The following is a 24,333-nucleotide window of genomic DNA, read 5'->3' as shown; positions in this document are numbered from 1 at the left end:
ATGGAGGACCAGGGGGAGGGGAAGAGGGAAAGAGAGTTGGGGAGAGAGAGGGACACAAAACTTGAGAGACTATTGAATACTGAAAACGAACTGAGGGTTGAAGGGGGAGGGGGGAAGAGGTGATGGTGATAGAGGAGGGCACTTGTGGGGAAGAGCACTGGGTGTTGTATGGAAACTAATTTGAGAATAAACTACTTAAAAAAATAATAAATCAGTCTTACTAAGCCTGATTCTTAATACTAAGAACATGAAAAAAAAAAAAAAAAGAAAATGTATAACCAATCCTACATTTCAGAATCAGGAGTAGTTGCTTAAAAAACAATGTAGACAGTACTGTAAATCAGGTTTACACAATTAATTTGCTCATATAACTTTTTCTTGATAGCTCTTTCAAAGATATCCCAATTCTTTAGGTTACAAATATAGGTAATAGGTAGATAATCTAATTATTAAGGTCTAAATTATTACAAGTTATAAGTTCTATACTATCATAATAAAGACTTTTCCATAAATGGGAGTCATCACCAAAATACAGAGAGTGGAGGGGCGCCTGGGTGGCTCAGTCGGTTAAGCCTCCGACTTCGGCTCAGGTCAGATCTCACGTTCGTGGGTTCGAGCCCGGCATCAGGCTGTGAGCTGACAGCTAGCTCAAAGCCTGGAGCCTGTTTCGGATTCTGTGTCTCCTTCTCTCTCTGCCCCTTCCCCTCTCATGCTCTGTCTCTCTCTGTATCAAAAATAAATAAAACACTAAAAAAAAATTTTTTTTAAATACAGAGAGTGGAAAGTACCAGTCATCATAACTTTAAGATGAAATGAATCAACTGAGGCTCGCTATTTTCTTTTCCCTTCTTTCCTTTCTTTTCCTTTCTCTTACTATATTTTATTGTATTTAGTTTTTTGAAGCAAGCTTTCTTAGAATTTCCTTAATATATGGCTCTTTACCTAAATGGGCAAAACAAAAATTCTTTCCTCAATATGATCACACTTAAAATGAGAGTACTATTCAGTGTCTTCAGTATGTAATAAACTGTACCATGTATGTTCACACACACACACACACACACACACACACACACGCACACACAATAGTGCAATATATCCTTAAGCAATCAAAAATTAAATTGAATATAAGAAGGGATGGATAAAAATATAATAACAAAACCAGTAAGTAGTTGATAATTGCCAAATGAGTTCCATTGAGAATAAATCAATAAGATATCAGAAGAGAAAAGGGAAGAATGGTTTGGTTTTGGATCTAGAAAGTTGAGTTAGGTTCAGATATTTTACTTGAGCATTCAGCATGTATTTTAGTGCCCGCTAAGTATCAGACACTGAGAACACAACAGTAAACACATACAGCCAAGGCTTAGTCCTCATGAGGTGTAAAAATGTAAAAAAATCAGGCAAGTGGGGGAAGAGCAGAGGGTGACAAAACTGAAAACGTAGATGGGAAATTACAAAGCCATGTCCACGAACTCAGTGGGAAGACCAGTTAGAAAATGACATATGGTTATTGGACAAAAATTATAGGAGACAGAGACAACTGATGGCTCTTTACCTAAATGGGCAAAGTAAAAATAATCATTTCCCAATATGATCATACTTAAATTAAGAGTGAATGACTGCATAAACTCAAGAAAAATATATTCCCTGTGTACATATCTGGTTAGAAATTTTGGAAATAACCTATGCTCTGAGATGCCTCAATTTAAGTTTTATCAGGTTAATCCTTGGTAAATTTACAAGTGAGATACTGCCTTAAATATGTACCTCAAACATCAGTCATCAGATGATGGCATCAGATTGATGGGCTTCACAGCATCTTCCTGGATGGCTCTAGATCTAAGACTCAGTTCAGTAGCATATTTCTAGAAAGGACAAATGGAGACTACAGTAAAATGTCAATATGTGTCTCAGATGTCATTCTGATGTAGGAGTATCTATAAATCACTCTAGAGGCTGTCTCAAATTCTCAAATGCTGAGGCCAAGAACAGAGTAAAATACATAAAATGAAATTACTTCAAAGAAAGTAAAATTCAAAGCAAATTGAAAGAACTTAGCAACATTTAGGGTAAATCTAACTGTTTTAAACTTATACTTTTGATCTTCTTTCCATCGAAAACTGTATAACTTTAAAAGAGTAATATTTTAGATAGCCAGTAAGAACAAGAGTTCTGTCTACAAGGTCAAAATAAATCAGGGTAGGTGATCTTAATTGGTGAAAAGGCTCAATAAATTATAAGATAGTTTACTCGTGGTTATAGTTCAAATTAACTTGAGTTGGTCACTTTTTATAACTTTGGGCAAATTTTATTGGCTCCTCTGAACCGTAAATCTCCAAACTTATTTGTAAGCTCTCTGTTATGAGTATTCAAGGTAAATGCCTAATGAGTACTGCATCTTCTACTAGATTGGCAGTTCTTTGGGACAGTGATGAGAACGTTTTTATTTTGCCTCTATATCTCTAATGATTAATGGTATCTAGTGTGTCTATTAGATTAATTTGGTTAAATGTTGGTCTGACCACATATTAGATTATTTAAATATAAAATCATGGAGCTATATAATTTTATAAATGCAAGGAACTTTGATGATAACATTTTCTATGTTTTTCATTCTTGAGATTCCAAGATTTATGTCCAGTAACTGAGCTTATCTCTTACTTGAGTTGTTTTTAGTACAGCATCTCTTATTCAAGTATCTCTTTTTGTTGTTGTTACTTTCCTCCAAACAACCTTAGTTGACTCACTTTAACCCAAGCAAAATTCCTTCCATCAAAACTTAATATTTTATGAAACCTGAGCTCATTTTGACTTATCCCTTTACCTTACACACCACACTCAGGCTTCAACAGGTCCTTTAAATCATGACTCAAAGTATACCTGATCTTTTTCTCCATTCCCACTGCTACCTCATTTACCTAAGCCGTGGAGCAGAATGCTCTGCACTGGTCTTCAGTCCCAGAGCGGGACTCCAGACACATTGCCCACTGCATCTTGGTATCCTAGTTGCCAAGGAGATCACAGTCAAGCAGTGGTTAGAACAGTGCTTTGCTCATACAGAGAAGAGACAGAGTTCAGCTACAGTCCTGGGTGTCAGACCCCATGGTGTGAGTCCCCTGGCAGCTGATGCAGGACATTTGGCCTACTCACATCCCTCTTGCACAGCAGCAGAAGGACCCTAATCCCTCCTCTGTGGAGTTTTAGATACTGAGAGCTGGGAGTATGTCTGAAGGCCACTGATATGCATACTTAAACAGAATAAAGGAGCCTTCCTTGAGGCTGAAAGAGGGAAAACTATTCTCATTCTAGGCTATAAACTCAGCATAAGTTGTGTGGGCTCTTTATCTTTTTAAGGAAGTGTCCAAGGTCCTAGGCCCGTTCTTATGTAGCCTGGTGGTGTCGATGGCATGCTGGATTCTGCCTTTTCCAACACGAGCCATATTCTCTTTCATGTAGACTACTGTTACCTTTTTAAAAAGTATATTTATTTATTTTGAGAGAGAGATAGAAAGAGAGAACATGAACCGGAGAGTGGCAGAGAGAGAAGGAGAGAGAGAATCCCAAGTGGGCTCCACATTGTCAACGTAGAACCCGATGTGGGGCTAGATCCCATGAACTGGGCAATCACGACCTGAGCTGAAATCATGAGTTGGCTGCTTAACTGACTGAGCCACCCAGGTGCATCTACTGTGACATTTCTACCTAAGATTCCCATTTCCACCTTTTCCTTCTCCAATGCCCTACACCTACAAATATTCTCTGCACAACAGCTAGAATAATCTTCCAAAAAATGTAAATCCAATCATGCTTTTTCCTTATTTAGAATCTCTCAGTAATTTCTCAATGTAGTTGAAATAAAGTCCAAATGTACTGAGATGGTATAACAGAGCCAAATTATCTACTCCTTCCTACATCTCCAGTCTACTCTTTTTCTAGGCTCTTCTGCCTAGCATTCCTCAAATCTCATGCTCTATTAAAGAGCATTTTTTGTTGTTGTTGTTGTTGTTTTGTTCTGCTTTGTTTTAGAAATATTTTTACTACTTTAATGCTTCTTTTATATTCATAGTTCATAAGATCTAGCGTGATCAATAAACAAGCTTAGAAGTAATACCATTGCTGATTCTATAAAAATTGTGCAAGTATGCTAATACTTGAGGCTTAAAGCTATTCTTTCTTTTAATGTTGATTTATTTTTGAGAGACAGAAAGAGATCAGGGGAGGGGCAGAAAGAGAGGGAGAGAGAGAATTCCAAGCAGTCTTTGTACAGTCAGTGCAAAGCCAGAAGAGGGGCTTGAATTCACGTATAGTGAGATCATGACTTGAGCTGAAGTCCAGAGTCAGACAGTCACTTAACCGACTAAGCTGCCCAGGCACCTGAAGCTTAAAGCTATTCTGAAGGAACATTTTACTTCCTACCACATACACCTGTACCCCATTTCAGGCCCCCTTAGAATCAGGAGGAAAATGTGTCTGTCAGGCATGTCCCCTTTTTCATCTTTCTCCTTAGTCCAAGTAACAAATGACATATAAGGGACCAGGAGAATAAGTCCGCAATCAAAAGATTATCAGGAAGGATGATTTAACATTCTCTCATTTACTGAAATTCTCTTACAGCAAAATGATTACTGAGGAATAAGTGCAAACACTTAAGTCTGAAAAATGATTATTTCAGACATTTGTAGTGGACTTTGATTTAGATGAATTTGAGATATATCCCAGACTATGAATGTAAGTGTCAAACGTTCTCCACCCACCCCCCCACCTTTGAATGACTCATTGTGTTAGATATATTTGGTTACTCTGGGTGAAGCTACCAAAAATTTGATGATTCTTTAAAAAGTTATTATTGGGCGCCTGGGTGGCTCAGTCGGTTAAGTCTCCGGCTTCGGCTCAGGTCAGATCTCACGTTCGTGGGTTCGAGCCCCGCGTCAGGCTCTGTGCTGACCGCTAGCTCAGAGCCTGGAGCCTGCTTCTGGTTCTGTGTCTCCTTCTCTCTCTGCCCCTCCCCGTCTCATGCTCTGTCTCTCTCTGTATCAAAAATAAATAAAACATTAAAAAATTTAAAAAAAAATTGTTATTTGCTCAGAGTCTCAGTAGAGAAGGTAGAAATCACACAAATTCAGTAGTTAAGTTGAAATACTTTGGCTTTCCATTTTCATTGTACAAATGTCTGGCATGCAAAGGCATTTCATTAGCTCTATTTTTCTCCCAGTAGGTACTTCCAAATAAAACTTACATAAATTTATCAGAAGTTTTTAATCTAAATTATTTTTGCTGGAGTTTCTTGATTCTCATGTTACTGATAGAATTTTGTGGAGAGGAAAACAAAGTTATTAAATTATGAGAGAAAAATGGAATCATTTTGATATGTTTGATGTGAATCTTAGGTATTATCAAATTAGTTTTAATCAATTATGTACTGAAATAAAGGTAACAAGCAACATTACTATCTCTGATGCCTATTTGAATTGAAAACTTATTCCATTTTGGTTTCTCCTTTTTTTTTTTGTTTGTCTGTATGTACAAATTCTGAATATAGGACTCTGCTGCATATTTTTGACAGGAAAAAGCATCATTTTACTGAGAGGAGGGTGGTCCTATCAAGTCCAAGCAAGTAGGTAAAATTAGATTGTCAGGGAACTTCCGTAGGGCCCTTTATGGCCATGTAAAGGCTATACTTTATATCACTAGCCTAATACAGTATCTAGTATGCACTCAATACATGCTATTGGTACGAACAAAAATAAGTATTTGAGTTTAGAGATTGACAAGTAGACAGTAACTTAATCCTTTGCATAATATGCTCAATTGAAAGTTTGAAGCGCTGATAACCCAATAGACACTTGTTTCAATAAGCTTTGAAACTGATAGGATAATCTTTCACTAAGGTTTTCTGCTTATTCACTCTTATTGGGGCTTTGTCATGTTTCACTCATGAAATATGCTGAATGTGAATCTCACACTTCTCTGAATTTCCAAAATCCAGAGAGTTAATTATTAGTAACTGTATGTTAACATAAATAAAAATAGTATAATTTTTATAACATAATGTGTTAATATAATACCACTGTCATTTTTTATTCATTAATATGGAGATTACTCAATATTTATTGAGTGTCACTGTGTACCAGGGGAGTAATACAAAGACATAGGAGTTACTTATTCTGCGCTAATGGGGCTTACAGAACTTTTGTAGTCAAACACACATGACCTATGATAAAATTAAAGATGCTATCTTTAATACCAGTCTCTTGTATATGGGAGAAAAAAGCAGTTGAGAGAAGTCTTTGTGCTTTTCCATTATTTACTGAATTACTGCCTCTAAAAAATGTTGTGCTCTTCAGATTCAATATTTTTTGTTTTGTTTTGTTTTCCTCCACATTGCTCCTCTGTCAGGAATGTCCTTTTGGATTGTGGGTGCCTGTTGAAATCTCATTCATTATTCAAGACCCAGCTCTCATTCCAGCATTTCTGGATCCCTTTTCTTAGTATTCCTTCTCTAACAGACATTACTAAGAATTATTTCATCTCTGCATCCACAGTGCAGTATACTTACATAGTATTGTTTTTATGTATTTGCTGTCGCTACCAACTATGGGCTGTTTGAGGACAGATGCTAGTATTAATTATTTTGTCATTTTATGCTTTAGGCAATTAGGATGATGCCTGCTAGACATGAGGTGTCCAGTGAATGTTGACAGATTATATTAGTCTGAGTTTTCCAGAGAAACAGAATCAGTAGAATATATGACTTTTGAACATCATAGGTTTGAACTCTGTAGATCCATTTATGCACAGATTATTTTTCCTTTTGTGAATGGAGTGCAGTACTGTAAACATATTTTCTCTTCCTTATAATTTTCTTGGTAACATTTTCTTTTCTATAGCTTACTTGATTGTAAGCCTATGGTATATGATATATATAATATATAAAATATGTGTTCATTAACTGTTTATGTTATCATTAAGGTTTCTGGTCAACAGTAGGTTATTAGTAGTTAAGTTTTGAGGGAGTCAAAAGTTATACATGAAGTTTTGATTACGCAGGGAGTTTGGTGGCCATAACCCCCATGTTCTTCAAAGGTCATCTGTTTCTTGTAAAGAATTGGCTTATGGGATTTAGAAGTCTAAGAAGTCCATGGACCTGCACCTGGCAAGCTAGAAACCACTGAGAGCAAATGGTATAGGTTGAGTTTAAGTCCAAAAATCTGAGAACCAAACGAGCAGATGGTGTAAGTTCCTGTTTGAGTCTCAGTTTGAAGGCATGAGGAGACTAATATTCAACTTGAAGACAGGCAGAAAGTGAATTCTTTCTTACTCCATGTTTTTGTTCTATCTAGGACTTCGGTGGCTTAGGTGAGGCCCACTCACATTGGGGAGAGCAATCTGTTTTACTCTGTTTACCAATTCAAATGTTAACCCATCCTAAGGAACATCCTCAGAGATACATCTAGAATATTTTTTATACTCTGGCATCCCATGGCGCATCCAAGTTCATATATAAAATTAATCATCACACTGAGTGCATGAATGAATAACTTGGAAATCTCTATAAGGTGATATAATCAGTGGTGGAAGGGGTTCATTGCAGGGTTGTTAGGAGAGCCTAGCTAAAGCAGGGAAAGGGATGATGACTCTGATATGATATAAAACAAAATGTACAACTTTAAGAGCTTGTTGATTTTTTTTGTTATTTGGATGATTTGCCTACTTTCAATTATGTGCAATTTACAAGTAGTTCCAACAAACATTAGCCACATTAATAATCTACTTTTATGAATGTTGTAACCATTCATTAGCAAGGCATATTGGGATTTAAGCTTGATGGAAAACCTCAGCCTGAATTCTGTAAAATTATTCATTATTATTGATTATAAACCAAGCTCAGGTCTTATAATAAGAATTTTAACTGCAAAGTGGAGAATGAAAATAAAGTTATTGTCAATGCCTGTGGAGGGAAACATCTCTTCATGAAATAAATGTTTTTGATAGTAGCTTGCAATTGAGTATAATACACTGAAGAGACCATTAGAATCATTAGAAAAATTTCCTTTTGCATATTTAAGATATGCTTATTTTAGGAAAAAAGAAAAATAATTTTCTCTCACTTTTAAGAATGTGTATTGATATAATTTTACATGGTTGTATAATTTTGACAGTAAATATGTAATAATTTGCTTAAGCAATTATCAGCTGTACAATTAGCCCATTTTCTATCCTTCACTATTTAAATAATGACATTCTAAATCATTTTACATATCTCACTTTTTTCTTCATATTTTTATGGATAGATCCCTAGAAACAGAGTTCTTGGATTAAATCGTTATGCTGCACAAAACCAAATTGCTTTTCAAAGGTAACTCATACTCTCAGAAGGACTGCTAGTTGTCATTTTGAAATCTTTACAAGACGAATGGGTTACGGTGCTGTATTACTTTTGTTTATTCAGTGGACCCTTGAACAACACAGGTTTGAACTGCACGGGTCCATCTACAGGCAGATTTTTCTTTCTTTTTTTTTTTCATAAATGCACTGCAGTACTGTAAAAATATTTTCCTTTATAATTTTCTTAATAATATCTTCTTTTCTCTAGTTCACTGCATTGTAAGAACACACTATATAATACCTTTAGCATACAAAGTATGTGTTAATTGCCTATGTTATTGATAAGGCTCTCAGGCAACAGTAGACTATTAGTGGTTAAGCTTTTGGAGAGCGAGTGCTATACTTAGATTCTTGACTACAGAAGGGGATCGGCACAATTGGCCCCTGTGTTTGTTCAAGAGTCAACTGTATTTCCAGTTTTTGACTTGTAACAAACGTTTTTCTACTATAGAAATTGTCCTTTAAAAACCCCATTAATTACTATATGAAAATCTTATGATAAAGTGGAATAAACAAACAACTCCTAATTGATCTGCATTATAAATATGAATTTCCACTTAATTTCCTATATCTATACAGGGAAAGGACCAGTTTCAGTCATCAAAGGTATGACAGTACAGCTAAGAAGAAAGGTAGTCACTACTATACAGGGATTGTGATATAGCTCTTTCTATAAAAATGGATTCTTTCTAACCTTCATGTGAAATAATGACATTTATATTCGATATAATTTGATTGGATTTTATGGAGGATCTATATCTAAGAAGACAGTAACATGCAAGTTTGAGGAAAGGTGGAAAGCTTTCTTTATTATTTAATCTTGTACTGAGAAGCAGATATTATATAATAACTCAGGTGGATGAAAGAAAAGCTATTAAATGCTACCTAGACAGAAGCTTCCCAAATCTACCTCTGTTGACCTTGAACTTAACGAAAGACATGTAGGGGCTGAATCATGCATGTGTTGATTACTGATAATGAAATCAGGAAGAGCAGGGTAGATGGTACATGGGTGTAATTCGTATCTGAGAACAGTTACCAGAGAAAAGCTCGGGTGTGTAGCTGAAATCCAGCTCTGGATTGTTGGCCAATCCTATGGAACACATTTTTAAATATAATACCTTCAAATATCACTTTCCCAGTCCTGATAAAAGTACCACATAGGCTACCAGATCCCCTAGGGATGTTAATAAGAAGCATGGTTTGGAGAATACTGAATTACTCCATTGATTTGAAGGCTTCTTGGTGAGATTGTGATAGATCATCATTTAAACTGGCTCTTGATTACAGGACACCCAAAATGACCAGCGGTTTCCAAGTCTTACGTGTAATCGGTCTTCAAGGAGTGGGCGAGTACCAATCCTTCAGAGCATTTATAGTGGACAGACCTCAAAGCTGATTCTGAAAACACTTGTATATGACATTTCTCCTTAACTATTTTCTGTCTAGAGGATGTTTATTGTGTGCTCATCTTGCAGAGCTGGACAGATAAACTGTAATTTATCTATACATTGTTTTCCTTTTCCTTTCATATTTCTTCTCTACCATCCTTCTGAGGTTCAACTCTTTAGCCACATGGGTATTTCTTATAAGATCACACACTGGGTGAGTATGACTGGCCCTCACAGGCATGCTCACTAGGCTTACGTTGCAATGCCACGTGTAACTGACTGCTCCTTGGCCAACTACCTAGAAGTCTGTAATTTTGCCAATGAAAATGAAGCTAAAACAAACATCTGGGAAAAAATAAGGAAAGGAAATGATAGCTTTCAGAGGGACATACCAGGAGAAATATGCTTATAACAAATTCTAAGAATCCTTTACTATTCTTCTGGCTTCTGAGAAGGAACAAATCTAGAGAACTTCTCTTTGGATTACCTCTATTTTCTTCCCCTCAGCTAATATGTGAATCAAACTAGGGCAAACAAGATCCTGGCTTTGAAGAGACATAGCCTTGAGGCTTTAATTTGGAGCAAACAAAGCATTTACAGCAGCTCTCTGGCAGGTGTAGAATATTACCACATTGCTGAGTATTCAAAAGCGAGGCATGTTTCCAACCCCAAAGTCTGTCCCCCCATTGATAAGTCAATTTTTTATTAAATGAATTTTAATTACTTAATAATTAGACCTTCCATAGGAGGAGATGGGGATCCTGATAGTGTGCCAGAGAGGCTAGAGGGCAAATCAGAAGAATGTGCCATTTCCAGATTAGAATTTTTAAAAAGGAATAGGCCCAGTCTAGGGGTGTGCAGGTGGAGGGAAGGCCTCCCTAGAGGCAGAGAGTCTTGGCATAAACCTGGACTGTGAAATGCTTTATTTCTACCTCCGCTTAAAAACAGAAGTGGTTTAGAATTCCGTGAATGAAAGTGCACGTCTAAGATATTCAAACTTTCTGTCTGAATCCGATGGAAAGATTTCTCCTAGTCTGTGTGGTGTGTGTATGCAGGGGTGGAAGGGTCCAGAGAGACTATTGTTCTCATTATTTTAATTCTGGGAGCCTAACACTTTTGATGTCCCTGCAGATTTAGCAGCTTTTCATTCATTGCCATGGTGATATTTTACCTCATTTTTTTTAGCATCACAAAGGAAAAGCCTAAATGAAAAAATGTTTGCAGCTTTTGCTATTAACATTTCTACTGCTTCAGTGACAGCCAGCAGTTTGGTTTGCCTAGCTCCCAAGGAAATAGGTATTGGCTGGAATCTGATTGATGGTGGCAGCCATAGCTCAGGCTGTCCCAGCTGGGTGGGGGCTGGCCTGGGGACCACTGATAATGTTGTTCCTGGGGACACTGATTTGGAAGGAAGGATGGGGAAATCTCATTTTAAATGTGTATCACTGATCTACAGTTTAAACTTATGAGGCTTGGTAAAAGTGTTCATGAATGCACTAGGCATACCTTCTTTTTCCCCCCAGCACAATCCCTTTTCAAATGAAAGCCTTTATGGTTTGACTTCATGTATGTTTATAAGCCTTTGCTCTTTATCACGCACCCCCCTTCGAAGAGATACTTTCTCCTTCTCTTTATGTCCTTCCTAGACTTCCCAATGGTTAGAGTCTGCGATATTTGCCTAAACAAATTATTTTTTGGATAATGTATATTTCTTTCCTTCAAAAATATTTCAAAGATGCATATGCCGTGCACTGGGCTAAGTGCACAGAGTATAGAATACAATAGGCCTAGCCTTGCTTTTGCGGAATTTACAGATTAGCGGGGAAGATGGTTATTATGTCACTGCCATAGCTAATTAATAACAGTTGAAGTAGACGGTGCCAAGGAGTCATCTAGAAATGATTGGGTCTAGCTAGGCTTGGAGGAGGCCTCTCTGAGGAACAGAGAATTCTGGTACTGCACTGGGATTGTGAAATCCCAAGTATTTAAGTGCTATCAGTGAAGGGCTTGAAAGAGTGAATCTTTCACTCCTTGAATGGATAGGTAGGAAACATTTTAGAAGAGAATTGTGGTTATGGCCGTTTAAAAGGCCTGGAGCAACATTAACAAAGTAAGATCTATAAATGAACCCTTAATGAATCTTCTTAGTGTTCAAATTAGTACTAAAGATAACCGAAGGACCTTGAACAAAACCCAGAATAAGCAGGATGAGATCCATCTCCCCATGGTTCTTGCATAATGGTTGTGTATCTCTTGCTAACAACACTTAATGCTTACTGTACAACTATATTTAAGGTAGTTGATATCAATAAAATCTCTTTTTTATGTTTTTATTTTATTTTTTTGAGAGAGCACAAACAGGGAAGGAGCAGAGAGCAGGGAGGGGGTGGAAGGGAGGGACAGAAAGAGAGGGGGACATAGAATCTGAAGCAGGCCTCAGGCTCTGAGCATTCAGCACAGAACTTGATGCAGGGCTCGAAACCACAAACATGGGATCATGACCTGAGCCTAAGTCGGACGCTTATCTGACTGAGCCACCCAGGTGCCCCGCAACCTCAGTACAAGTTCTGATACTGAAGCCCAGACACTTTTGCTAACTATTAGGAACTGATACAATTTTAATTATAAGTGTTATGTTTACCATTTCTAGGACAAGGGATAAAATGGAGCTCCCATATATGTCTGACTTTTCCAAATTCAAAGCAGTATGTTCTCTCCTTTTACTAGTTCCCAGTGAATCCCTCTGGAATAAGTAGCGGCCTTTGTTAAGGCACAGAGGTGCTGATATTACGTAAACCTGCAAGTTCGCTGGTAGGGAATAGTTCCAGCAAGTCCAGGTGTGGCCAGATGAGTTAAAGCTGCTGTAGCTTCCTGGGCCAGATTAACTGAAGGGAAGAAGCTTGAGTGCAATCCATTCTTGGAAACAACCTTTCCCAGGACCAAGGCTAACAGTGAAAGTGCCCAAAGTTTGTTAAAAAAAAAAGTCTGCGGTCGCCTGGGTGGCTCAGTCGTTTGGGCCTCTGACTTTGGCTCAAATCATGACCTCACAGGTTATGAATTTGAGCCCCATGTCGAGCTCTGTGCTGACAGCTCAGAGCCTAGAGCCTGCTTCGGATTCTGTGTCTCCTTCTCTTTCTGCCCCTCCCCCACTTGTGCTCTCTCTCTGTCTCTCAAAAATAAATAAATGTAAAAAAAATTATTTTTAGAGTCCGTACGCTCTTTTTAATAGTGTGGTATTTCAGGTCGAAGTTTGTCTCTGAGAATTCAATTCAGGGTAGAATGTTCTTACTAAACAACAGAGTTTACCCAGCACTATTGGCTACTTGGGGGTTGAGGAGTGCAGGGGCACTGATCTATCGAAAAAACTCCCTCTGACACATTTCCATGGGTTGGAGAACTAAGGTGTTTTAAGAAGTATAATAATTCAATACTAAACATTTAAAAAATATATACATAATATAAACATTTGAATGAATTTTTCTCCTTTTCTACTTCCATCTGTAAAGTAGGGACACAGTTACTGGGCTGTTGTGAGGATTAGGTAAAGTGATTTATAAGAGTGCAAATGATTAAGCTGATACCTTGTCTGAAGTCATCCAGCTGGTTAAGTGGCGAAGTGTAGAAATGACCCTAGGGAATTTGGCACTCATGTGTGTTCTTCACCATCCCAGACTGCCACTGAGTATGTTGGATTGTGATAGAACCAACACTCAAATGCAGTGATCAACATCTGGATGTCTGCAATGCTCTTTTGAAATGTTTTTTTTTACATTTTTATTTCTTTTAATATTTTTATTGATAGTTTATTACCAAGTTGGTTTCCATATAACACCCAGTGCTCTTCCCCACAAGTGCCCCTCTCCATGACCATCACCCTCCTTCCCCGTCCCCCCCTTCCTCTCCAGCCCTCAGTTTGTTCTCAGCCTCAGATTCAAAGGTCTCTCATGAAATGTTTAGAAGCACGTAAAACCTCAGCAAATATTTGTGTATTTTGTTTTTCTTTCAGTAGATATTTGACATACTCTGGAGACATAAAATAAAATACCCTCCCTCAAAACAACACATATACAAACATGTAAACACTTTTCAGGCTTTTATTGATGTAGCTGACATTGTCATATTATCTGTAAGTTATCAGTGCTGTAAAATTCCAAAGATTTATGAGATGATTTTCAGTAAGCAAGACTAGAGAAAAGGAATATTTTTGAGTCAGTACTATTGGTTTTTTTATTTTTAAGTTTATTTTAAAATAAATTTTTAAAAAGAGAGAGTGCTCATGCATGAGTAGGGGAGGGGCAGAGAGAGAGAGAGAGACAGAGAGAGAGAATCCCAAGAAGGCTCCACACTGTGCTGACAGTGCAGACCCCAAAGTGGGGCTCAATCTCATGATCTGTGAAATCATGACCTGAGCCAAAACCAAGAGTTGGACACTTAGCCGAATGAGCCAACCAGGTGCTCCTTGAATCAGTCGCTAACCACAATTTTGGTAGGTAGATATAAGGAGAGAGGTGTGTGTGTGTTTGTTTCTGCTTTTGTGTTTTGTTTTTTAGAAGAGATATGAGAGATACAATTAAGATGAAGCCAGGTCTAGGGAGTAGACCATTTCAATATATCCAAGAATTATTTTCCAGGAGTTGTGAAAGATGAGCCTGGACAGGGCCTTTGCTACCTTCTTGGGTACCAGCACTGGGGGTATATGAATACACTGGAAAATTTGGGGGACATTGGAATTTCTTAAGTGAAGCAAAAACTTTGGTGATTTAGGAACACTGACCTTTTACTATGTTTGGAATATATTAGGACGAGAAAAGAGTAGAGATAGGAAGACCATTTGTGCTTTGCTTACAGTGAATCAGATGTGTCTGAGCCCAACTTTTTCAAGAAAAGGCTCTTGTGTATCAGGTAGCTATTTTTCATGAGAATGTAGTTAAAATTACACTTGTATCTGTATGAATGGAACACGGGAATCATTTGTATTGCCTTAGAGCATTAAAGGGCTCTTCCAAAACTACTGTATTTCATTCTTACGAGTTACAGTGAGTTTAATGTTCATTACCATGTGCTCACACTCATGCCGTGAAAATATAGTACTAAGGTGATAGCCTATAACTTCTTCTTTTAATACTGTTGCTGGGTTGTTACAGCTCCAAGAGATGTGAGTGCTAAAATTCGGTACAATATTGGGAGCATTAGTTTAAGCCATAGAGAGCCTTGTAAACTTACAATTGCGTTTTGATGTGCTGGGATTGCTTTGCAGAGAGAAAAAGAAAAAGCTACAAATTATGTTTATATTTTCTCACTGTGTCAAATCAACTATTTGAAAGTTTCAACCATTATGACATCATTAAATTTTAAATAGGATGTAATTCTGACCTCGTTTATTAAAATCTGAAATCATCATAGACTGAACACTGAAAAAACATGTGGAATATTAGCCAATTTCATTGTCTAATTATATTAATATACAATTTTATGTCCTCTGTATGATTCTTCTAGCTAGCTGAAGTTTACATAAAGGAACCGGTTGTTGAGTATAAGTTTGAATTCAGGCATACCTTGTTTTATTGCACTTTGCTTTTTTGGGCTTTGTAGATACTGGGTATTTTTTACAAATTGAAGGTTTGTGACAATCCTGTGCCACCTACATCTGTTGACCCTATTTTTCCAACAGCAGTTGTTCACTTTGTGTCTCTGTGTCACATTTTGGAAATTTTTCCAATGTTTCAAACTTTTTTCATTACTATTATATTTGTTGTGCTTACCTGTGATCAGTGATCTTTGATGTTGCTATTGTAATTGTTTTGGGGTGCCATGAATCACACTCATATAAGATGGCAAACTTAATCTATAAATGTTCTATGTGTTCTGACTGCTCCACCATCAGGCCATTCTCACATCTCTCTCCCTCTCCTTGGTCCTCCCTATTCCCTGAGACACAAAGATACTGAAATTAGGCCAGTGAATAACCCTGTATGTGTTAAAGTTAAAGGGAAAGTCATACATGTCTCATTTGAAATCCAAAGCTAGAAGTTATTAAGCTTAGTGAGTTAGGTATGTCAAAATCAAAGACAGGACAAAAGCTAGGCCTCTTGCCCAAAACAATCAGCCAGATTGTGAATGCAGAGGAAAAGTTCTTAAAGGAAATTAAAAGTACTTCTTTCATGAATACACACATGATAAGAAGGTGAAACAGCCTGACCGCTGACAGGGAGAAAATCTTGGCAGCTGGATAGAAAGTCAAACCAGCCACAACATTCTCTTAAGTCAAAGCCTAATCCAGAGCAAGACCCTAAATCTCTTCAATTCTGTGAAGGCTGAGAGAGGTGACGAAGCTGCAGAAGAAAAGTTTGGAGTTAGTTGATGAAGTTTAAGGCAAGAATCCATTCCTATAATATCACAATCCCAGGAGAAACAGCAAATGGTGATTCAGAACCTGTAGCAAGTTATCCAAAAGGTCTAGCTAAGATAATTAATGAAGGTGCCTACAGTAGACAACAGATTTTCAATGTAGACAAAACCTTCTATTAAAAGATGATATCTAGGACTTCCATGGCTAGAGAGGGGAAGTCAAAGCTTCAAAGGACAGTCTGACTCTCTTGTTAGGGGCTAATGCAGCTGGTGACTTTAAGTTGAAGTTAATGCTTATTTGTCATTCTGAAAATCTTAGAGCTCTTAAGAATCATGCTAAATCTAGTTTGCCTGTGCTCTGGAAATGCAACAACAAAGCCTAGATGACAGTACATCTGTTTACAACATGGTTTACTAAATATTTTAAACTTACTGTTGAGACATCCTGCATAGAAAAAAAAAAATCATTTTAAACTTATACCCTTTGACAATGCACCTGGTCACCTAACAGCTCTGGTGGATATGCACAAGATTCATGTTTTCATGCCTCCTACCACACTATTCATTCTGCAACCTATAGGTTAAGAGTAATTTTGACTTCCCAGTATTATTTAAGAAAGACATTATATAAGTCCAAATCTGCCACAGATAGTGACTCCTCCGATACAACAGGGCAGAGTCCACTGAAAACCTTCTAGAAGAGATTCACCGTTTTAGATGCCACTAAGCACATTTATGATTCAGGGCACCTGGGTGGCTCAGTTGGCTGAGCCTCTGACTTCGGCTCAGGTCATGATCTCACGTTCATGGGTTCGAGCCCTGCATCAGGCTCTGTGTTGACAGCTCAGTGCCTGGAGCCTGCTTCTGATTCTGTGGCTCCCTCTCTCTCTGCCCCTCCCCTGCTCATGCTCTGTCTCTGTCTCAAAAATAAATAAAACATTTAAAAAAAAGCACATTTATGATTCATGGGGAGAAATCAAAATACCAACATGAATAGGAGTTTGGAAGAAGTTGATTCCAAATATCATGGATGACTTGGAGGGGTTCAAGTCTTTGGTGGAGGAAGTAACTGCAGATGTTGGTGGAAATAGCAAGAGAACAACAGTTAGAAGTAGAGTCTGAAGATGTACTGAAATGCTTCGATCTTACAATAAAACTTAGCAGATAAGGAGTCACTTCTTATGGAAGAGCAAGAAAAGTGGTTTCTTGAGATGAATTCTCCTGGTCTTTACTGCTGTGCAGATTGTTGAAATAAAAATCAAGAATTTGGGGGGCGCCTGGGTGGCTCTGTCGGTTAGGCCTCCAACTTCGGCTCAGGTCAGATCTCACGTTCGTGGGTTCAAGCCCGGCGCAGGCTCTGTGCTGACAGCTAGCTCAGAGCCTGGAGCCTGCTTCCGGTTCTGTGTCTCCTTCTCTCTCTGCCCCCCCCCCTCTCATACTCTGTCTCTCTCTGTATCAAAAATAAATATAACATTAAAAAAATTTAAAAAAAAAGAATTTGGGATATTACATAAACTTAGTTTAAAAAGCAGCAGCAGAATTTGAAAGAGCAGACTCCAATTTTGAAAGAAGTTCTACTCTGGGTAAAATGCTATCAAACACTATCACATGCTATAGGGAAATCACTTGTGAAACTAATAATCGATGCAACAAACTTCATTGTTGTTTCATGTTAAGAAATTGCCTTGGCCAACCTAGCCTTCAGCCACCACCACCTTGATCAGTCAGCATCCATCAACATTGAGGCAAGACCGTGCTACTGGAAAAGAATTTCAACTTGGTGAAAGTCCAGATGATGCTTAGCAATTTTTTTTATCAATAAAAGTACTTTTAAATTAAAGTATGTTACATAATGCTGTTACACACTTACTAGATTCCAATATAGTGTAAACATAACTTTTAATGAACCAGCAAAACAAAAAGTTCATTGGACTTTATTGCAATATTCGCTTTCTTATGGTATTCTAGAATTGAACCCATAATATCCCTAAGTCTGCTTATACCCTTTCATTTAATATTTTATTCTATACTTGAGAATTTAGTATATGGGTTTTTGGATCACCACAGACATTTAGATGTAAGATAGGTATTGGGAGCTTTATCCAATGTATATAACTTATACAAGACTGTATAGTTGAATATATATAAATATCCAGATATTTTATCAACTTATTCAAAATAGTTTATTCTTATCTGTGCTGCATAAAGCATATAATTTGTACGTGCAGATAAATTGTTCCCAACTATATTTCCTTAACTACAAAACAAAATACTAGAAGTGGAAGTCAGGAAGAAAATGATTAAATTAAAAAAAAAAAAACCCTCACAACATCTGGCTAACTATTCATTGCAGTTTTGCCTTGTATGGTATATACAAGCCATTTTCTATTTAAGTACATGCTTTAAACCTATACTTTAGCCAATTGGTTGTAGATTAATGCATGTCTTTTGAACAGACGCTAGACACTACACTACAGAGTGTAGAAATTGGACTTTTAACAATGAGCCAGGAAACAGGTTAACAGATTCCTTTTGGTCTTTACTCAGTGGTAAATCCAGCATAGCTCTAGATTAATTTTGGAAACTAAATAAAAATAGAATTATGTTGCAGCTGGTGCCCCCTGTAGACATATTTGTAGTGTTGAGGTAAACAGACCCATGGATCCAGATCCTAGAGCCTTAACTGGGGATGAAGATGAGTAATTTTAGTACCTTATGTGTGGGATACATTTTGACTGATAAATTAATATTTGCACAAGTATGAATGGTTCTGCATGATCTAGGGTTAATCATTCTTCCTAAAGAGCAAACTTAATATTGCATCTGTAGATCTGCAGGTCTATTAATGTGAATGAAGATATGAGTGATAAACTGTTTTTGGCAGCTTCTACCTATTCCATATGCAAAGTTGATGCAATTTCTTATTTCATAGATTCAGTTATCTTGTGGTTCAAATATTCTAACCCTGAAAGAGATATGAAATTCCATTTTCACCTAGGGAAGGAGACTTCTCTACAGCCTTTCTGATTGTTTCTCATATTAAATTAAAATGTTTTAACTAAGTCATCTTGCCTTTCCTTTTTGAACTGAAACAAAAATTTTATCAGATTGTAGACCCAAAATAAAACTAACAGTTCAAACTGAGCACAAGTAGAATTTGTTATTGACTACATATTGATGGAAAATTTATTGGTTAAATTTGGACCTGGAACTAGAAAATTTTGACTCAGTTAAAACAAATCTATAAAATTTTTAAAAAATCATGATAACATAAAATATGATCAGAAAACCTTGTGGGAACCCCCAAAATGATGAATAAACTAACTTTTATTGTTAAATGAGAATAATTCTAGTAAGATTAAAATGAAAATCAAAATATTGGCATATAACTAATGAATGAAACATGAATCAAAGAATTTAAAATTATTTAAATAAAATCTCCAATGTTTTAGCAGTGGATGTCATAATTCATTCAAATGTGTTTATATTCATTTTTTAAAAGTTTTCATGGTGGAAGCACTATGGTCAGAAATATCCACCTCCACAAGAAGCGGGTTCAAGAGGGCAGGATCAAAATATTTTCTGCCCTTCTCATGTACGTCATGTTGGAGGAGGCTCCTCTCACTGTGCTAATGCTCAGTAATGATTAATTAATTTTGATTTTGTCATTTCTTTTTCCCCAACATTTGCTTAATCATCCATATGAACGCATCTTTTTCACGTGGTATTATATATGGACATCACAGTGGTTGTGGGAGTTGAGTTGGTGTTTATCCCATATTATAGCTCATAGAAATGCAACAAGTTACCAAAGGACTCATACAGAGTAGGTGGCCCAGCCAAACTAGAAACATAAGTTAGTCTAATTCTTTTTCTCAGTATAAGACAACCATAACGTGAAAATACTGATGATCATTTACCGTAAGCAATCAACTCATGGGAGAGTTTTTCTGTTACTGTGATTGGCAGTTAATATCACCTGTCTTTCTTAAAATTGCTCTAGACGAAGCACCACGGCCAGTCCACAACTTCATAGTCCTTTGTCCAAAGCCATGTACTAGGACACACATAGGACCAGGACTCAAAAGAACCAAGTCTTATTTGCAGAATTGTGGGAACTTACCTGTGGAATTTTATTTCCTGAATCTCAGGTTCCTCATGTGTAAAATTAGGATGACCTTGCCTGCTCTGTTTATTTTACAAGACTGTTTTATGAATGAATAATAACAAAATATTAAGCTTCTAGAGATTAATGGCAATATCTTTATCAATTTTTTAGCCACAGAAATCATTGTAATGTCAGATGCGTAAAATATAAAGAGCAAAGGAGATAAAATTGGACAAAATATAAAGTGCAATTTTCTATAAAGAGTACAGGTGTGATTATTTTTATTGGTGATTGTTGTACCTTATCTGAAAGATATGTCTTTCCTTTGGTTTTCCTCTAGGACCACTGAGGTTCTTATCACAGACAGAATCTGTCACGGCCTTTATGGGAGACACAGTGCTACTCAAGTGTGAAGTTATTGGGGAGCCGATGCCAACAGTACACTGGCAAAAAAACCAACAAGACCTGATTCCCATCCCAGGTGATTCTCGAGTGGTGATCTTACCCTCTGGAGCCTTGCAGATCAGCAGACTTCAACCTGGGGACACTGGAATCTATCGATGCCTAGCCCGGAACCCAGCCAGCTCAAGAACAGGAAATGAAGCAGAAGTCAGGATTTTGTCAGGTATTGCTGTGCTCAATAAAGAGCAGAATTATATTCTTTGAAGTAGTTTGAACAACCATTTTCTGTTTAACAAATGCTTGGTAATTGTTTTTTAAGTTTCGTGTTGTTCAGGAGTTTTGTTTTATATTCCTTCCTTTCCTTCTTCCTAAGTGAGTCATTAGATGGTGGTATGCCACAGCATTTCTTATTCTTTCCAGTGTTGAAGTTTGTGGAGAAACAAGTATTTTCCTTATATTTGTCTTCATTTCTGTATGTATTCACTCATCCTATTAATATACAATTCTTTGTGTAAAGTTCACTGCTAAGCATTTTTTACAAGTTTATTTATTTATTTTTGAGGGGGAGAGGGAAGGAGAGGGAGGGAGGGAGTGAGAATGCATACAAGTGGGGGAGGGGCAGAAAGCGAGAGAGACAGAGACACAGAATCTGAAGTAAGCTCCAAGCTCTGAGCTGTGAGCACAGAGTGCAACACGGTTTCACCACTTGAAGCCTGAGATCATGACCTAAGCTGAAATCAACAGTTAGACGCTTAACCTTTTGAGCCACCCAAGTGCCCTCACTGCTAAGCATATTTAGTGTATTATTTTATTTTCCTCTGATAACATTCCAAGAAGTAGTTATTATTATCCCTATTTTCAAAAGATGAAAGTGAGGTTCAACAAGGTTAAGAACCTTCCCCAGGTTAATTCTGAACTTTCATTTACTCATCAATTCATACTCATTTCTGAGAAACACTGGGCTTGGTATAGGGAAATGGCAATGATTAAGACTGGCACAGAATCTGGCTTATTAGAGTGGTGGGTGAACATGGACTTGTCAGCCATTGCAGTGAAGTGTGACTGATATTATGATAAATGAAGTTGTTTCTCTCTATCTCTTATCTTCCTTTCTCTTATCTGGTAAATCTAAGACTTTGGTCTCCTTTTCTTTTCCTAAATAATCAGAGGTTAAACTGGATATTTTCTAACATCTCTTCTCTTCCAATAACTGCTACTATCTTCTGTCTATGTAATATCTCCTTTCCCATTTAATCGTACTGTAGGGTTTACAGAGAGGCACTTGTGAGAATCACAAAAAAGTCACACACTTGAGTAATTGTGACGGACTTCCTATCAAAGCACTGATGTTGGCTTTTGTCTCCACATGCTGTGAGCAGTTACCACAGGTCCTTCAGCTACAGAGAGAGTAACATTCCTACGTCCACTTCAAAAGCAAACTGACAATTTGAACATTTCTAGGTACTATGATAAGGGCATCTCTGAAACCTCTTCTAATTCTTTTGTGTACTCTCTCCTCCATCAGTCACAGGGATACTGACTTAAACGTGTCAATAAGCATCAGCACCAGTTTCCTTTCATCCACTACACAGTGACAGATGCTTATGTAGCATTTATTCCCAACACATACATAAATTTATTTAGGCATCCATTAGATACACAAAAAATTTAAATATTTATTCATATGTCCTTAATAATGCATCTAAGTCAATGTGATGGGAAGCCTAGGTAAGTCACATAGAAAATTGGCAAGACTATGTTTGACTATCTTAATATGCGTGAAAAGTCTGTTTTCCAGTAGTATTAAGGGATAAAGTTGGACTAATTAAATATTAAATCTGAAATGGAAAGTTTTGAAAGACACAGAGACATTAGCATCAGATCACCCTTTACATTTATTTATTCACCTTGTAAAACACATTCACATTCTAATCCATGGAGATTTATTTAAAGCCAAATTTTATATTCTTAATTTGGTGAAAATCAAGAATATGTTGGTATACTTTGGAGATATGTGGGCATTTCTTATATGAATGGAAACTAGAATTTTTAAAATCATTACATAGAAGGAGAAGTTTCCTCCAAGTTCTATGAATTCAAATATAAGCTTCCAGAAAGGTTTATGAGCTGAGGTAATACACACACACACACACACACACACACACACACACACTATTGTCATACTTGCTTACGCCTGTCTCATATGCTATTGACCACATCAAGGATCTGCTGAAGGGGCATATGTTTGTTTCACTTAACCTTGAGTTTGCAAGTTGGTTTAGAGGTCGAATACACAATTGTACTGCAAGCGCAAACTTGAGTGAGACAATGGATGAATGAACGGAGGGATAAGTGGTCAATCCAAGCCTTTTAAAATTGCCACTTACGGTTTTCTCATTTTTAAAAGCATGCTAATCCCTTCTGAATCAATTTCTGTTTTCTGTAAGTACCAATCTGAAGAAGTAATAAATTACATACATAGATGACCCACGCTCTATTCTAATGCTTATTTAATCAGGTAAGATGGAGTCGATTAAAACCGAAAACCATCAAATCATTAACATGACTTAGAAGCATTAAAATGGAATCTGAATGGTCCCCACTCTTTAAAAAAATATATTCTTCACGGTCATTTAAGTACCATCTTGACTGATGAAGTCATCTGTTTTTGTATTAGTTTTAAACATAAACACTAATGTGTGTAGAGAGTTATCTAGTACATCATATATAATATGATGTCCTTATTCAGGTTTATATAAAATAAAAGCTGCCCCTTTTATATATAAGAGGCCTGCTATCAACAAGTAACTGAGTCCTATTAAACTCAGATTTTTAAGAATCAAATAACTGTTCTGAAATGTTGCCTTTCAACAAGCAGTTTCAGTTTATTTACTAAATAAATAAATACATTATTCAACAAACTCCCAGTGAATTTTATGTACCTGCCATCATGCTGGTTGCCAGGAATACAAACTTGAAAGACTGTGGCCTATGACAGCAATAACGTAGTGGGGAAAATAGACAATGCAAGTGGACTGTGCTGTGAAAGAAGTTACAGTGGCATTGTATACACTAGGTGCCAATTATGAAAAGCAAAGAAGTATACACTGGGACAAAAGGATAGCATCAGCATAGCATAGAAAAAAGAGATGCAAAAGCTTTTCAGGGGACCTGCACTTAGTTCTTTACCTGGGTCCTAGGACACAGGAAGTGTTGGAGGGGACTCACTGGAAATAAGGAAGATGAACTGGAGGAAGGAGGTTAAGGTAGAATGTGGGGCACTAACCTGGAGAGAACTGACCCAAAGTGGCTACTAAAGTGCTATCAGGCAGGACTCGTAAATGAAGATGAGGGAGGAGATCCTCATTAAGGATAGGTCTTAGAAACAGGTACACATTATGAGAGAGAGGGTGGAGTCTGGGCTCAGTAATATCTAGAGAGTGGCACTTTCCCCTGAGATTGGGGGTGCTATTGGGGGCTGTTGTGTTCAAGAAGAATTACAAACGTTTAAATGAGATGTCCCCATAACATTTTATAGTTTCCATATTAAACAAATAATTACTTATTTCAATCAAAGGTAGGGAAATTGGTAACTAAATTAATGTGTTGATTAATGTTTTAAGGCAGAAATTGAATCCTTGCTTGTGAGTAATTGGACCTTTTTAACAGTGTGATTTAATAGAGTAAATTAGTATG

At 37.1% G+C, this 24,333-nt stretch overlaps 1 protein-coding gene across 1 annotated transcript in view; it reads left to right on the top strand.

Moving 5' to 3' along the window:
* The window catches only part of DCC (DCC netrin 1 receptor), a 727,087-nt gene that overhangs the window by 106,079 nt on the left and 596,675 nt on the right, over window positions 1–24,333 (top strand). Inside the window, exon 3 of the mRNA XM_029921550.1 lies at window positions 20,576–20,860. Within this exon, the coding sequence (XP_029777410.1) occupies window positions 20,576–20,860 (285 nt within the window). The remainder of the gene's footprint in view (window positions 1–20,575; window positions 20,861–24,333) is intronic.

The sequence above is a fragment of the Suricata suricatta genome, chromosome 14, assembly GCF_006229205.1.
Source record: "Suricata suricatta isolate VVHF042 chromosome 14, meerkat_22Aug2017_6uvM2_HiC, whole genome shotgun sequence".
Taxonomy (NCBI): Eukaryota; Metazoa; Chordata; class Mammalia; order Carnivora; family Herpestidae; genus Suricata; species Suricata suricatta.
Note: the sequence above shows the minus strand (reverse complement) of the source record. Positions and strands in the feature narration are given on the sequence as shown.